Source organism: Bombus pyrosoma, linkage group LG6, assembly GCF_014825855.1.
Source record: "Bombus pyrosoma isolate SC7728 linkage group LG6, ASM1482585v1, whole genome shotgun sequence".
NCBI lineage: Eukaryota > Metazoa > Arthropoda > Insecta > Hymenoptera > Apidae > Bombus > Bombus pyrosoma.
In genome coordinates this window covers 4,792,531-4,809,965 of record NC_057775.1, presented here as the reverse complement: position 1 = coordinate 4,809,965, position 17,435 = coordinate 4,792,531, and the positions used below count along the sequence as shown (strand labels likewise).

Here is a 17,435-nt window from a genome sequence, read left to right as displayed (position 1 = left end):
TGCCGTAGAACAATAAGGATCACAAGCAAATGTAATCGATGTTAGTAATACTGAACGCTATTGCCAGCACATGTGATACCTCGGTTTCTCTTCCCTCAACAGAGAAATCCAACTGGGACACCCTTCGTGGAATCCAATCTCGCCTCAAAGAGGCTCGTCTGTGCTCCATGGCGTATTCTCCCGAAAGTTCTGTGACTCGCAGCTTCAATTACCGAGTTCTCAATCAATTAAGCCGTGGCGAGATAATAAATTAGTTAGAACAATGCGACGAGGAAAGAAAGACGATCATTCTGCAAACTAAGGACGAGACGACCATAGCTGTGTATATTTAACTCTCTACGTGATGACACCTAAGTTCATATCTTCCTCAGATGTTAATAACAATCTAATACACAAGGCCTTGGTTTACGAGAAAATCTACGTAAGACGAACGAGAGAAAGATACAAGAACAAATAAATTCTAGAATGACAGTAATGGAGGCAATAATTTGCTAACGTCGTTTGTTTAGATATTGAAGATTCAAAGTACGCGAAGAGTGGACATGACAATCAGACTAACGCCAGAAACCATCGTTCAAACATTTCGAGCAATGTAGTGTCATAGAATATCCAAAAATTTATATAACTTTCGTAAAACACGTATTATAAACACACATATATAAAACACGTAAACAGACCAAAGCGAGGGAACACTGGAAGGAGGAGGGAGAAAAAAGGTGCAGACTATGTGGAAAGGAAGAAGAGGACCTGAGACGTATAATAGAAGAATGCGAAATAACGGGAGGATCAAAAGACATGGAAAAAACATTGAATGAGACTGGAGAAGAATTAAAAGCAATAATAGAGAAGAGAGGGGCAAGGGCAAGGTAGCACAGCAAGGAGGCAAAAGACCAAAGTGACAATAATGTGTAGTCATAAGTTGCAATAGTTTGTAGTCGTTAGTTTTAGCGACTAGAGATAAGAATATGCTAAGGAGTGCAATACAATAAATGTAAGAAACGTAAATCGAAAGTTCGTCCAAAGCCGAAAGGCACGGACTAAAATAAATAATAATAATAATATAAAACACGTAAACTAGGCATAAAATGAAAGAAAATCAAAGAGCAATCAAGATAAAACGCTTTATGGATATAAATTACAAATAATCTGGGCCAATATAGAAATGTCTTTGTCCGCAATAAAGCTGCAGAGGGTAGCATAATAATATGGGTGGTGCAGTGGTAGGGAAAGAATGGTCTGCGGAAGGTTGCCGAAGACATATGTGCTGGATAACCCACGGTTACCCAGAAGTATTCGTAAATTACTTCGTTAATGCGCGTCGACCCGGCAAGTCCTCCGTTAATTCAGAGGAACTTCCCATTATCCTTATCGAGCATTGAAATATCGTGTGGGAGCCGTAGTTCGTACGACTATTCGCTAAACACGAATAAGAACGTAGCCATGCATACATAGGAAATAATGGTATGTCCGTAGCAATTCGCGATTACCCTGGCAAACCGTATCTAATGGCGAGAAATGGAACGGTGTTTTCCGTTCGCTGAACAATTTCGCGAGAATCACTAGAGGCCAAAGAGGATTAAAAAGGTTAGAAGAAAATGGCCTGGCGAGTCTTTACGTATATCTCCAGAGATAAATAGAAGGAGGGACGCGTATGCTTCTTTCTGTTTGCCTTTCTTCCTCTGTTTTCGCAATCTCTTCAAACGAAATTTCAAATTGAATGAAACGTCAAAGTGGAGAAATGGTATTTCGTCGATACGATAAAGGACAGATATTAAAACGCTAGAAATATTAAATTATTATTTTTTTATTCTTTATATAATTTATCATTATTGGATTACAGTTTCCTTTTCCCTTCTTTTAATTAGGCTGGTTTCGAGAGGTGGGATGAATTCATCTCTACCTTGGAAATTTTCCATACATGCGTAAAGACTCACAGAGTCTGCAATAACGACCAAGATTCAAACGATACTATCCTCCTTATATTTTTAATTATCGCGTAATTGCTCGACCTATCGTCTACGTGATAAAATAACCAGCATACTAGTTACGAGTTAATATTTCCGATTCGTCAGACGCGTTTCTAAATCAGATAGACGCGCTATGTTACTCTCGTATGTACATACTCGTATATATCGACGCGGCCTACTTTAAGTTCGACTTCACTTCGAGCAACCTCCCTTCGACCGTTTCTTCTATCGCTAAAAGTTCCTTTTAACCCATGTAGCCCAGCTCTTACCGGATACTCTCGCTCGATGATGCATGGAAGTTCTAAAATTTCTTGTTGGTGCCATCCGAATCTCGAACGACCTTCGGTATAGGAGTAGGAAGAAGCAAGAGAGGAAAAAAGGAAGAAAAGCGACTTCTTCTCGGTCGACATTAACCTGGAAACGCGGACCGTCGATCCTGCGCGAAAATATCCTGCAAGCAACACCTACACGGTCTCGTCGGTCCCTTTAATTTCCATCTGCCTACTCCGACACTTTCGTCGACCAGAACGGATTGCTTTCAGGAAAATAGACGAGTCCTGTGTTCCGGTGGAACGAAGAACGACTGCGATTTCACGAATGATTTCACTGGAACGCGTATAACTCCGCGGAAAGACGGAATACATGCCGCGCTCCACGTTCCGAGTTTTCTTCGAGCAGAATAGAAGCCTCTGAATCGCACTTTCGCGCGCCACCTACTGTGAAAACATTCCCAACCGACAATTTCACCGCTGCAAAACGAAATGCGTTTATTGTTTTAACCTCCGCTATTGTTTGTTTTCCAGGTAGTTGCGACAGCGGTGAAAGTAAAACGTTTTGGAAGCTCCAGAGTTTGGATCGTTTCACCTGGGTCATTCTTTAACTAGTATCGTAATCTATTCTTTTACCAACAGTAATTAAAGTTTTCTTAGAATCGTTATCGATACGCGTCACCTGTCTTTTTGATTTTATGGCGTTAAATCGATCACAGCAGAGCCAAGGGTTGTGTCGCGTTCGCTTTTTCGCGTTTTAAGGTAATCGTTGATTTTAGGGGACGCAGCTCCGATAACCTTGACCTGGACAACATACGTCAAGGTTAAGATCACCGAGGCAGCTTTCCCTAGAGTCTACGTTTATCTTTAATTCCATCATTTAATACAATGTACATAACATTCAGACAAACAATGTACACATAACATAACAATAAAAGTATATGTTAAGTAAAAGTTAGGTAATGAACAAACTTTCATCCGATACCTTTTAAATTAGCATCCAAACCAGGTTTATTTATCGTGACACTGGAGAAATTAATTGTCATAGAATTCCCCATTGCTGCGAAAGAAGATATTTCCACGAGTCGCTTGAAGTTTTATATGGCTTCCATCCGACAAAAACATCCGAAAGTAGGACATATACTTTAGGAAAATCGATGCATTCAATTTCGCGTGCAATTTATAATACGGAAAAGTTGATAGCCAGAAGCAACGTAAGAAAATCGAACGCAGCGGGAAGAAAATTGGAAGAAAGTCACCAGGAAGCGAATCGTTGTAAAACACCTAAGAAAAAGCTAACTACTCTGAAATCTACAAGAAAGCCAGAAGAACAACGAAAAATCGGTTCTTCCACCTTTCTAATCTCTGTATAAATAAACGATGAAGATGTTCAGAGGAAAAAACACAAATGGAGAGCGAAGAAGATAAATAGTACAAACATCTTTTTACCGACTCGTTTCCAAAGCCTATTGTTTACTACGGGAAGACACGGGAAAGTTAGTTTTTCTCACCTACGATACTTCACACTAGCAACTATCTATCGAGGGCGGCTAAGACCCTTCCTAGTCCACCAACCTTCTTTTATCCAATCAGAAGCAATGTCTATTTCCCTCACTCTATCAGTCAAAATTATCATCAACAAATCCGATGGTCCCGTGCGCTAGACACACCCACACTCCGACACTCCGCCACAGCGTCGTCACCGAACGGCACTGATTTTCCATCTTTCAAACAGTCAACATCTTTTGACCGGGGTTCCACCCATAGATCAGTCACTTACTTAACTTATACATACGCACCAGCCTAACTATCTTCTTTACAAAATTGTTGGAATAAAAATTAATTGTTTATTCCAATTATATAAAATTAATTGTGATTTATAACTTGTTATATCAGTGTCGTATTTAATTTAACTACCTCTATTGTCCTAATCGAAATAGGGGATCGATCATCTAATCGTAACGGGAATTCACGACTCCCGTTGACGTGCTTCCTCGCGACCGCGTCTCTCCGCGAGTGGTCGAAACAGTATCGTTGAATATTCAAGAATGATTGGTAACATTTTTGAGAAAGAAAAGTATACATCAAAACCTGCCATTTTGCCAGGATATCAGTTTGGAAATACGCGAGACAAACGTGGTGGTGGAGATGTTAATAAACTTTGTATCGATTGCTTTTGAACTGGCATACGAACATTATTTTCTTTTTTTCGATAGTCATAATAATTTGTATACGCGCGTGTATACTTGTATTTTGGAATAAGCATAAAAGCAGGAAGGAACGAGACAAGTACAAGAGACATTTGCACGAGTACGTGGAATATTCGGATGATCTACAGAGTTGCAGCAGGGGAAGTCGTTGAAATTTCGCGACATAAACGAGCGTCATTTGACGCTACTTTCGATACGGCTAGAGTTAGTAGAGCAGAAAACAAGCTAATTCAAAGGCAGCGACTCGACGTTCCTATGAACGAAAAGGGGCTTAAAGGAAGCACATCGATCGATGGTGCCGGCTTTAATAGCCAGTGTTTATCGTCAATACGAAACTCCTGAGGCGAAGACACCTTATATGTGTAGGACGGTCTCTTATGCTCTGTCAGACACAAATCAGAGATGTACCTTTGATTACAAACGCTGACTGAAGGCTGAAGAGCCACGTACGTTTGGCAATTAGGGAAATATTTCGAGTTTCCTTCCAATCTAATTTTAGTTTTCCTCAGTTACGCAAACGTAATTAACGTTTCATCGGTGGACAAATATTTCATGCTTTAGAAACGTACATACGACGTTATAATTAAGTAAACGTAACGAACATCGGTAAATATATCTTAGTGAATGTTTCAAATGTAATTGTTTTTGATCGCTATCTGACACTATAAGTCAGCTTTTTATAACTTTCGTAATTACTTATTCAATCTCCTAGGAGGATTCTATTTTGTCTATTCATCCGAGAAATAACTTTATCAATTAACAACGTACAATATCCGTCTGGATGTCTGGATCGTAAATAGCAATTCAATTTGCTGTTTAATAAGATATGTCGGTGAAATTTCGCTGTTCTATTCGTGTGCATTACACAACACACGAAACAATCGTTCTAAAGATAGATTGGATTCGGCAGACAAACGCTATATCCAGTGAAATTGGGATTCACACATGTGGGAAAACTACACGAGGGGAGAAACGGTTGAGAAAAGGGAGGAATTCGTGCAAGGAACTGTTACGCGATCGGGAGTCATGGTTTCAACTAAGACTGCGTGACTTAGGTATATAAGCTAAGATATTGGTACAGGAATGGACGGAACGTTGTACGACTAACAACGGGATCCACTTAAGGGAAGCGTGGATAAGCTGGGATCTTCTAAGATGAGTGTATCTCGTAATCTGCTATCACGTGGTAACTCAAATAAGATCACGACGGATATCTAAAATAGACTGTATGAATTAAACTGAATAAAAATCCCTCGACTAGAATTTTTTCTAAAATAAAATTTTAGAAATTGTAAATTTCAAATGCTTGCGTGTCCCAAAAATGTAATAAAGTCGGTACTAGGATAAACTAGAATATGTCAGGCGCAGAAATTGTAGCGATTCGGTACGACTTAATATTTCCTGCGGAGAAGCGTACTAGTAGCTCAAACAGCAGACAGTTGGACTCCGCGAAGTATTCGTAGGAAACGGAACAGACTCGCTTCCGCGTCGATACGTTCAGTCAGTTTCCTTCCAGATACTTTAGCAATCAATTCACCAAGTGGGAGCAGACCCGAAAGGTTGACCTATATAGCAGAACCGACAGGCGTGATAATCGATCGATCGCGGAAATTCGCGCATAGCCTGAACGCGCGACCAAGTCCAGGAACGGTCGGTGACCCTCTTCATAGCCGGCTCTCTCGTCCCTCTTCCGTACCGGTTCATCCTTTGTTCGTCAGGGTTTACACTGGAAACAGCCGCTTCGGTGCTGTTGTACTTAATTAACGCGCTACCTTTCAACGTTCGGTCGAGAGCTTGATCCGACAGCCAGAAACCGGCCGTGCTTTCACCGCTTGATCATTTCGGCAAACAGCGGACGGACCGCGCAAACTGATTTGACAAGGAGGACACGTCTCGTTGTCCCCGTCATTGACGCGTGCGGGCGCGACACGCTTCTACATGTATGCGTGAATAACACGCGAAGAGATGAATCGTGACGCACGAATCGCGAAATGACGTGTCACGATTCCACCGGAACCGACGGAAATCTGCACAAAGAACGCCTGATGCCATTTCACACCGCGATAAACGATCGTTCAAGCACGATCAAAAGACTCCGTATCTTTGGCAAGCCAGGCCTTTCGATGGCTTGCTCGTACAACTTGATTAACGCTCACCCACGGCGTTGTTCGATCAAGGATTCAATCCAGCACCGGATTTAATGATTTTGGTAAACAACGCCTACAAGGGCAAACAAAGGGATTCCGCGTCTGTTGTCGGAATAGCGGCTGAATAGCAATATGATGAGGCTTACCGAGCGAATCGAATAGAACCGATGGGAGCTGTAATTCCGATTGGATAGCATAGAAAGCAAAATATCGCCGGTGGCATTACCAGCGATCAACCCACCCCCTTCTGCCACCGAATAGAATGTTTGCTTTCGAGATTTGTCGTTCGACCACTGTATCTTCCTCGACTATAGATCATTACGACGAGGATGTTCAATTATGAGCGCGATGGATACCGGTTTATCTCTTGAAACGTGGATTTTCGTTCCAATGTGTAATTAGCGCGAAAGATACTTATTAAATAATATTTTCATCGATCATCCGATACAAAATTGACCGACGAATTATTTAAATATTTGAACGCGCCGTTTCTTCAAATTCCTCGTCCTTTCTCTCCGCTCTTTTTACCTTGCTTTCTTTTCACGTCGGAGAATTAACGCAGATCCAATTCTGTGAATCTCCATAATCTGCATATTTTCAATACTTATCTCTTAACTGCTAACTAATTCAATAAACAATTTTACACGACTTTCCGTATCACTTTCACATTTTTCACGTTCGAAATCACGTTGGTGGCGCATTAGACAAGACGACCCATAAAGTCGCTCACGAATTTGAAACGGCGCGATTGACGTTATCTTAAAGCCAATCGGCACGGCGGTACAATTTAACGGCATCGCGAGTTACGCGTCTATGTCCGATTTCTTTATCCGAGAACGTGATACGACCATAACATCGCGATAACAGCACGGACGACAAAGGGTCGTTGTTCACACGCGACTCGTCACACATGCGACAATATGTGCACGCATGTGATATAACGGGGTGCAGAACAGCGCGTGACCAGCAAACGGACTGGAGCATAGACAATTCAGCCTTGAAAATCAATATGCCGCACAGGCGGTAATTTTCACTCGAAAGCCTGCGTCTTACGTTAATGACCATTCGTAAGAAACTTTTAACGAACAGCGAACGACGTTTCTTATCGTAGCTTCTGCGTGAGTTTCATTACTTCGAATAATAGTGCGTTAATTTCTGCGTTTCTTTTTCTTTTTCGTACAAGTTTCCCCTGGTAATTGGGAGTTTTGACGTTTATAAAATGCAAATTTAAACGTTGCATTTGAAATTATTGCTACGCAGATCTTGGTCACGACAAGTGAAAAATAGACTCGTGACTAGCGATCATTTTGCTTTCGAATAATCAATAACATGCGCTAGAAGAAACATTCGTGGCAAACTTGTGAACAGGATGCAGTTAGATTGAAAAGAAAGAAATAGTAATTTTCAGATATGTACGGTTTATGCTCGATGGTTTCAGTTCTGGTCAAACGACAGAAGAAGAAGAATTTATAATTTGAAAATTCGAAAAAGATGTTATAGAAAGTTTTGTTACGTAGAAACGCGGCATCTGTTACTATACAATACAATACTATACAATAGAATCGTGTTTCAATCTCCGCACGGTGTTTGCTTACAACTTTGTAACAAAGCCTCTGCAGAAAAACTTGATCAATCTTTGTTTCCCATTTTCGCTTGTAAATTATGATACTTCAATTTCATTAGAAAAATTGCAAATGTTCTGTAGACAATATTTTACCTCGTTGACACCTTCCAATTTCACGTTCTATTCTTATTTTCATTTTAACAAACACCGCATTTTAGCATTTTAGCAACAAATATGTAACATAAGATTGAAAGGCGTAATCATACATATTAGTAAGAATTTCTGAAATATTTTCGAACGTTAGAAAAATACAATTCGATCGAAAATCATATGCGAAAGGATCGTTAATCATCGTCAATAGCGTTTCACGCGTCGTTTTTAAACGTACATTCTCTGAAATAACAGATAATCGAAGATAATAACGAGTACAATATCGCTATTATGCGCTTAACCGAAGCAGATTACGTGCACAAACATTATCACTGACGTTTATTGTTGTTGTGCATCATGCGCAAGATACAACGAGAAGTACAAGAGGGCTTCCTGCCAATCACTTTCGTATCCCTAAGCGGCTTAAGGCAAGTTCTAAACTAGGCGAAAATTTTAAATTAGTTTTTACGTTAATCTCTTCGAATTATTGCACACTGCGAAGCTGACGATGATAAAACTAGGAACTGCATTATAATTAGGACACTGTTTCTCATGTACCAGATTCGCCTGAGTCTTCGTAGAATATATTTCACGTCATATGTTTCACGGTTAATAAAACTGCTTTCCCTCGCATCATCCGATCTATGTGATTATTATACTTTTTCAAAAATTCACAATTTGAACGTTTGTTTGCACAATTATTTATATCAATATATTTTTCTAACGCTGGATTAGATAATTTTGGCACTATTCTTAATGATATATTTTTAAAATTTGCTCTTCTACTATAAAGATAAATCGTACAAACCATTTTCTCTGTTTATACGATCGCTTGCTATTTTATATTAATATTCTCGGAAGAAAGAAGAATACGTAAAGCGTTCAGGCGATTTCAGGCGTGAGCACGTGATAGTTGTGAGCTTTCATCGTGTCTATTTGAAGCTATTACTTACCGCTTCAGTATGTACAGGATGAGCAGCAAACAGCAAGCCTGTCAAGGCAGCAAATCCTGGACGCAGTGATGCCACCGCTAGGCTCACCCTTGTGACCAAAACGCATGCAATGGCGTGCAGGGCAATATTCGTCGCGTGATACCAGCTTGGCGTTAATCCCGACATCAAGTAGTTCAACCTGAAAATACGGAAACGGGCTGAATTAAAACGTGCTTCGATAATAATTTCAGATGTTGTGTGGGAATTAATTTTATATCTTAAAAATATAAAAACGTATAAATCACATTTCCTTCTATCAATATTATCTACATATATTACAAATAAGGATACAGAGAAATATACAAAGATAAGATGAATTACTAGAAAAGCTTTTAGTTGATTTATTAAAAAGATCTTTTTATGGATGTTTTGAAAATATAGTACGCATAATTCCTATAGCAAACGATTCGCGATGATAGCGACCAACGTACAATAGAATTCTCCAGCAAGATACTAAAGACAAAATCGCTACTAATTCCAGCCGGAACTCGTAATGAAGCATCGTAGAAAACAGTAAGCCATGATTGTAATTAGACAATTACATTTACGCGTTATTAAAGTTTATTATACCTTCAAAGTCCATTAAAGATTCACCATTGTTATTGGTAGATATTATCACTGGATTTTAGAATGAACAAGCAACAAACTAAGTATCAGCGAAACGATATGCGCTTACGTTCCAGTAAAATCTCTCTCAACGTAAATACAAAACTTTATCTTCGGTATGCGATTCATCTAGTTGTTTCTGTCAATACCCTCCCATCAGCTGACCACTCGAGAAATCGGAAAACAATGGGCGCATCAGTCTTCCCGTTTATAACTACAGAGGATTTGACGGCGCAGCCGTGGCGAAGTTTTCACGGAAATCCGCTTAAGTCGACCAAGATAATCGGATTGTAGAAAACACTCCATACATCTATTCGCTCTGCTTCGTCCATTCACCGCAACCGGTGTACAATTTCTCTCTTGCTCGCTGCTTTTCTTGCTGTGTCGCCGGTGTTCCTCGCGCCACGTGTTTCGCTTCTAATGAAAGTACCCTGTGAAACTTCCCAACTCACTATACCACGCGTTTTCTTCCATGACCATTGATCATCGAATACTTTATCCGCTGCAGTGGAAATGCTCGTCGTGCACGATCGAAGCACGTCGTGCTGTTGTAAGGAGCAACTCAAAATGCAATAAAATTCAACTGAAAATCAACCATCGCTCTAAAATCAAATCAAAATTTGCCACTCTTAAACGCTACAGGAGAAGAACACAAATCACATTTTCTATTTTTTATAGGGAAGAGACTTCAATACGTTGTCGATCAATTCCATGTTAGCACAATTGATTGCTTCATTTATCAATTAAACGCGTTTTTTCATTCACTTCAAAAATTTGGAAAATATCGTTTGTCTCAGTAATCGCGTCCTTGGCTTCTACAAAACTTCATCATCAACTTAACTTCTCAATTATTTTGAAAAATTTGTCATCTTTGAATATAACACGTGTTCTCATTTTCAATCTTATCTTGTTATACATTTAGTGTTAAAATTCCTCTACTTAATCATAAAGTGACATCAAAATCAGACAATCAGTTTAGTCTTCTGTGATCCTTGCGTGAAATCTATAGGTACTTTTTTTCTCTTTCAACAAATATAATTTCAATATTTAAATTGCCGCTTTTCATTGCAAACGCTTCGATTCCAGTCACGAAGAAAGACGAAACAGCGTAAAGACCGAGAAAGAAAGCGCGACAGGCGGCTGAAAGAGAAAATTGTGGGCGAAGAACGAACGAGGATGGAAAATAGGTGAGACAGAGTACCAGCATCAGGACGAAAACAAACATAGTAGCTGCTGACGCGGTCGAGTAATAATTTTGAAACTCTGCCGACGGCATAAGTTCGACGCTCCTGGCGGACCGGAGATTGGCCTCGTTCCAGGTGTCAAGGATCCTGCTCGGCTGGAGGCGTATCCTGTCATCTCCTTGGCTCTGGATCAACCAAAGAACTCGGAAGTGTCAGTTGCACGTTCGTACGCAGATTTTACTGCGAATTTTATGAGACGTCGATGGACTATCTTGATCCAACTGATCTTGCTACGAAGCGGTGTAATATGTGGTGAAGATTCCGGGTGAAGAATTGTTATTTCAAACTGAGACGCCAAAGTTCTACGGAGATAAATGGTGAGTTCGCCTAATAAAATATAGTAACGCGAAAGTGTTAGTATTACATTGACAAGCTTCTGCATTATATGTTGATATATAATCAAAGAATGAAAGTACCGTTATAGTAGAGTGGCTGCGTGAAGTATAATTTCACTATATCGTTGAGATAAAGAATTTCTAAAAATGAAAATCTATCACACTGGTGTAATCTTATAAAATATTGCAAAGAGTTTTGCAGGTTTTGCATAATTTAAGCTGAAGTAGAGGTACATTCTGGTCGGAAACTTTTAGTAGTTACTGCATAAATATTAGTGCTTAATACAACTTGAAAAGAGTTTAAAAATTCACAGATATGCAAGCGCAAAATTTAAAAGTATTAAGAAGGATTCTGAATTTTAAATGGATAATGTCAAGGATTAAACCTTTATGATATTTAACGTTATTGTATAAATTCTAATTTCCTTTCCATCCTGAACTCCTTAAATTGTATTATTCAGCACACCTCGCGTTTCACATCGATCTTCAACTTGTTGTCAGTTCTTCAAAATCAATCCACTAAATAATTTCCCAGCTCGTAAGAAAGTAGGTTTCCAAGTAAGTTTCGATGTTGGCCGGATATTCCAGGCATTCGAGATTATAACGATGCAAGCCAAGCCTCTTGAATTTCTTTGTTATATTATGATCCAATGAAAGTGAACACGCGACAAGGCAAAACTATACAGTGAACTACTTTATATGAATTAACAAAATGTTAATTGCCTCTGTGCAGCTGTTCTTTCAAACTGCACTTCGTTCCTTAATCCTTGTCGAATCAGCTAACGGCTGGTTGCGGACTGACTCGGCTCTTGCGTCTCGTTGAAGTCCTTAGATCGAAATCGATAAAATACGAGTCATCGAATGAAGGAACCTTCGGTCTCGTGCACCAAAAATCTTTCGGGAATTTATCTGTAAAATATTCCAACGTCAAATTACTTGAATCACATATTATTATCGCTTTGTTTATAATTCACATTATACCCGATTCACACAGTTCGAAATATATTTCTTCATGGAACGGTCGAAGAAGCCTTGTTTGAAACTTAAAACGATATTTCAAGCCAAGTAGAATACAAATACTCTCAACCAGGCATCATTCGTTCCTGAGAAAACTCTAAATTTTTATTTCCTTATACTTTCCTTATACCATCAACCGTAAAAGGAGTTCGATAAACAAATATGCTTCTTATGACATTAAAGAAAATAGTTATATCGGATTAATTTTCATGACACAGTGATTTAACAAATAAAATATCAAATACGTAGCAGAGAAACAGATGGTCCAAGAAACTACAAAATACGAATAAGAACGATCGTGAAAACTCGAAAGAATGTTTCCAATCATATTCACAGTGGTCGATCGAGCGAGCCTACGACCGACGATATTACATCTATAATTATGTATGTGATGTTTATTAGCATATAAATCGAAAGCACGTTTGCACAGTTAACAGGATTATTTTCGTCGTTGCAACGAAGGAGATCCGGTTGTAGATCAAGCGGATCGCTTTGAACATAAAATATCATTCCATGAATAAATGTTGTTCTGGGGCAGTAGATTCTTGAGGGTACAACGACACCCAGCCATGTATTCGCAAACGGATACCCTTATTTCCGACGTCCATATGTATTTAGCAAACGGAGACCAACCAACATTGCGAAACATTTCCGAGACGCAATTTCGTTTCACAAGGCGCGAGAATGCACTGGCGTTCGCACCATAAAGGGTATGAGGGTTGCATATTTAGGATCTTCCTGTTTGCACTTAAAGGGCTTCCTAGCTGTGACGCACGAGTCTCCGGTCTTGTTGTGCGAAGCGCTACACCGCTCCAGATTCTCCGCTTCCTTTGGTTTCGCTTGATTGTTTACACGGATTCGGTTTCCCCGTGGATCGTTAAATGGACCTCCATCTCGATGGAACGAATGGAATTTACATTGTTAGTGTTTAAATACTAGGGAATCGTTCGATACGGTCGATAGTTTTTCATAGTTAAACGTTTCACAGTCAGCGATACGAAGCTGTTTATTTTGTAAGAAAATTTCGAAAAAGATATTGAAAAATCTGGCCGAATGGTTTCTGAAATACTAATTTCAGTTTCTACGAATCGATTCATTTTAGGATAAATAAGTGTTTTATTAGATTCGAGGCTTTTACGGTGAGGCACTGCAGAATTTTTAGACTCGAAGCTTCCGCGACGTTCAAGACAATGCATTCTGGTATTTCGCTACTATTACAACTATATATTGTCCCGTAACTGTACGTATAGATTCATCAGAGATCGATCGACACACTGCATTTTCCTCCGGAAATGGAAAAATCCGCACACCGAAGCGACGATTCTAAAAATTTGACTATCTTACGCATTAGATACTTCATTCTACATATAATGTGTCTAATTTAGCGACTTTTATAGTTACAATCCGTAGATCGACTGATCGTTAGACTGTGACTAGACTTTAAATGCGTGAAATTCCTAAAATATGTAGAAATATACAAAACACACAAAGTAAAGTAGTCATTTTAATATTTACCTAGGAACAATTCTTATGTTCCATTTCTTTAATTGTATTCTAAAAGATATACATTTCCATGAATATCCACGGTCTATCGACGCTAGAAGTTCGGTAAATCTTTGTAAATAACTTAACCTTGAGTGCTCTGGAAGGAAGTATCAGAATCAACGTCCAAGTAGTAGGTCTCGGACAAATTAAGAATAAAGTCGAAAGGAAATCTTCGAACAAAACGCTCAAACATTTATAAAATTTATAAACATTTATAAAAGATATATATATATATATGAAATTGTACTATTACTGAAATATTATCTATCACGGGTTAAGTTTTATCAAGCGATGTTATACAACATCGCAAATCTAGAATATGGAGAAACTGGAAATTGCATGGAAATTATTGAACTCACTAGTAAAGAGTAATTCAATATTAAATCAGACCAAATTGAAAGGTAAAATCGCCACCATATAGAATCATATTACGTCATATAATGCGAAGTTCTCTATGTACACAAAATACATACGTTATAAAGTCTACATATCTATATTGTACATATATATGTATATATACCAGGATATTATGGCAATTCGGTACAACGACCAATTATCCGCAAAACAATGGAAATCACACTCGAAATGACAAACGTGATCGATCACGTCCTACGTACATAGTCTCGTAAAACAAGACAAGCTATTACGCAGCTATCGCAATACGCGCTATAACGCGTCTCGGATTGATCTAATGTTCATTATCGATTTCACAGATCTGAAGTAATCAGGTTTGCCAGTACGGAAAACGTATACAAAACCGAATACCGCAGTAAAACCATATGTTACGTTTATCTGTAAAAGCAATTTATAAACCGGCGGCTATTTGGCAACTAATTTTCACCATATTAAAGTTTTTAAATAAAATCATATCGTAGTACCGTGGACAAAAGGCCTAAGAGATATCGGACGAACCATAAACAGTGTCGCGAGAAAGCCCATCGATGTGTCGTCTAAATTAAAAAGTTATAGACTTAGGATGTTAATCATATGGTTTTATACAGATTCCCTTTATATAGAGAGAGATCGATACGTCGAAGCGATTCGGACGAGGTAAAACAGGAATTTCAGTTGTATTCGATAAGAAGCTAAGCAAGTAGAGCCCAAGGGGAACAATAGAGGTGGACAGTGAAAGAAAGGGAAGAGAAAGAGAGAGGCAGGAAAAGGGATGGGAAGAGAGGAAAGTTGTAGCATTGCCAGCGAGAGGAATCTACTTGAACGCCATTCACAGCGTAATTAGGCATTCAACCGATTCGGTCTTAAGCGCTTAATCGGCTTTGTTTCAACCTGACATCCTCTTAAACGCACGGCAAGCCAAGCCAGCCTAACTTCCGTGGTTCGTGCCACGAAGCCGTTACTTGTTGACAAACGACGCTTACATACTTTCACCAGGGCGAGCAAAGGAGAACTCCAGTTAGATAGTTTTCCGTGAAATATTAAAACGTCCAGAATGCCGTTAAAAAGTTGATTAAATTACCGTGCCCATCCGGAAACTCGAACGTGTTTACATCTTGACGCGGACCGGTTGAAACCTACGCGAGGTATTGTTCAGACGGCTCGGAAACGTTCTACGTTTCTACGGTTGATAAACAAGCTGAGTCACGCAATTTCTTGAAGTTGTAAATATTTTCAGTTACGAAGACGGGGAAGAAGGACGATAAAAGATCGTGTAAAGTGGCTTCGCGAATTTTAGTGTCACGTAAGCTGCTGTTTTTTTTCCCTTAAGAATGTAATTGTGGTAATTTGTAATACAGTACTTCGTTGTAGGCTCCATTTGTTAGTACGGTACAATATTAGACGAGGCGACTATGAAGCGAAGCGGTACACGAAAGTACGCGAAGACCTACCGTGGGAAATCCTTATGCGTAGGTATATTGTACGTGTTGTATAAAATATTTTGAAATTTCCGTAGCGCTATTTTCGCGAACAACTGTATATTTCATAAAACATTCTGAATTATGTTACTATTTATAATTTTTTATAAAATTTCTTTATTAAATATGATAAAATATGGATAATCTTCCGTCAATAATCCGATCAAATCCCTAAAACTTTCAATTAAAGCTCCTCTAGAACTCGTTAAAATATTAATTCCAAGAATAAACTAATTTTACCATCCACAGTAATTTTACAACACAACGCAGAATCTCGTTACATAACGAACAAACACACACGCGGATAAAAAAGAATTCTGCAAATTACAGCGAAATATCTCGTTACACGCTCTAAAGATGAAGATAGCGAGGTTTCTACAAACTCGACCGCAACTGCCTGCCCAGTAAATATTTCGTTTCCTTCGTTATAACTGCCTCCCCCCCCCCCTCCCGCCCGTAGTTATTCTTTTCACCTTCTTCCAGGAAGACGGCCTGTAAATTTTATTAACACGTAAGTTTTATTACAGGCGTAGAAACGTTCCTCGACGTTCCTCCCCCCCCCCCTTCCCCATTGGTATACCTACGTTAATTTTCCCCAGAGCGTTGCAGCGTGAACCGATTCGTAACCGCTGACATTTCCAAAGCAAGAATACAATATGATGAACTAAAACTGTTATTCACGACAAACCGCAGCGAGACCTGATACTAACTGTCTGACCGCAACTACCCTCTTACTGCTGGCTAACCACGACCGGTTCTATTACTACTACTGTTTGACCATGCTCGCCGGTAACTGCTATTCGACCACTGCGGCCGATCGATACTTATTCCAACTCTTCCGTCATGCATTAGCGCTTTGACTGTTCACCTGCCGAACCGTGGAACGTGCATGCATCAAGGACGAGGAAAGTTTCTCGCCAGAGCAACGAGGCGTGATTATTCCTGACGCCTTCTTGACGTCCCGTCACTGCGTATCCGTGTTTCAATAATGAAGCCTTATGTACACGAGTAATGTTTTACACGACATGGTAGAGCGAGACGAACTCGTTTCAAAACTTTCGAGAAAAATGAAAGATAAGTAGCGTGTTTTCAAAGGAGCGTGTTTCAAAGCACGTCAACGAACCGTAGGATGAGTTTGATCAAGCGTTTCAAGTTTTACAGGTAACTGTTTCATAATTCGTAGTAAACGATCTTTCAAATAATTTGTTTCTAATAGAATAGAGGAACAGAAATGCGAGATAAAAAGTTCCAAGTCGTTAGAACGAAATGTATGCTTGTTAAGCGAATTTCGAATGAATCTTCGAGACATTAACTTGGGTAAAAATTTACGTAGAGCCGTAGAGAAGATAGAGTCGTGAATATCGTGTTTAGAGTGGCGCAATTTATTTTTGTCTTTGAGTATTTATGGCAAAAGTTTGCGTTCCAATACCAAGCTAAACCAATATAATGGAATCGTGCATGGATAGCCAAGTAGAATTACACCGTATGCGAACGGGCACGAAAGTAGTAGTATCGGTT

General features: G+C 39.3%; 1 protein-coding gene across 8 annotated transcripts in view; it reads right to left on the bottom strand.

The window, feature by feature from the left end:
- The window catches only part of LOC122568315 (protein O-mannosyl-transferase TMTC1-like), a 273,776-nt gene that overhangs the window by 141,450 nt on the left and 114,891 nt on the right, over positions 1-17,435 (bottom strand). For 7 of the 8 annotated variants that reach the window (XM_043727930.1, XM_043727928.1, XM_043727931.1 and 4 more), the window contains exon 2: positions 9,261-9,438. In XM_043727930.1, the coding sequence (XP_043583865.1) occupies positions 9,261-9,438 (178 nt within the window). Of the gene's footprint in view, positions 1-9,260; positions 9,439-9,975; positions 10,287-17,435 lie in introns of those variants that run through there. The other variant, XM_043727932.1, reaches the window with a different exon arrangement.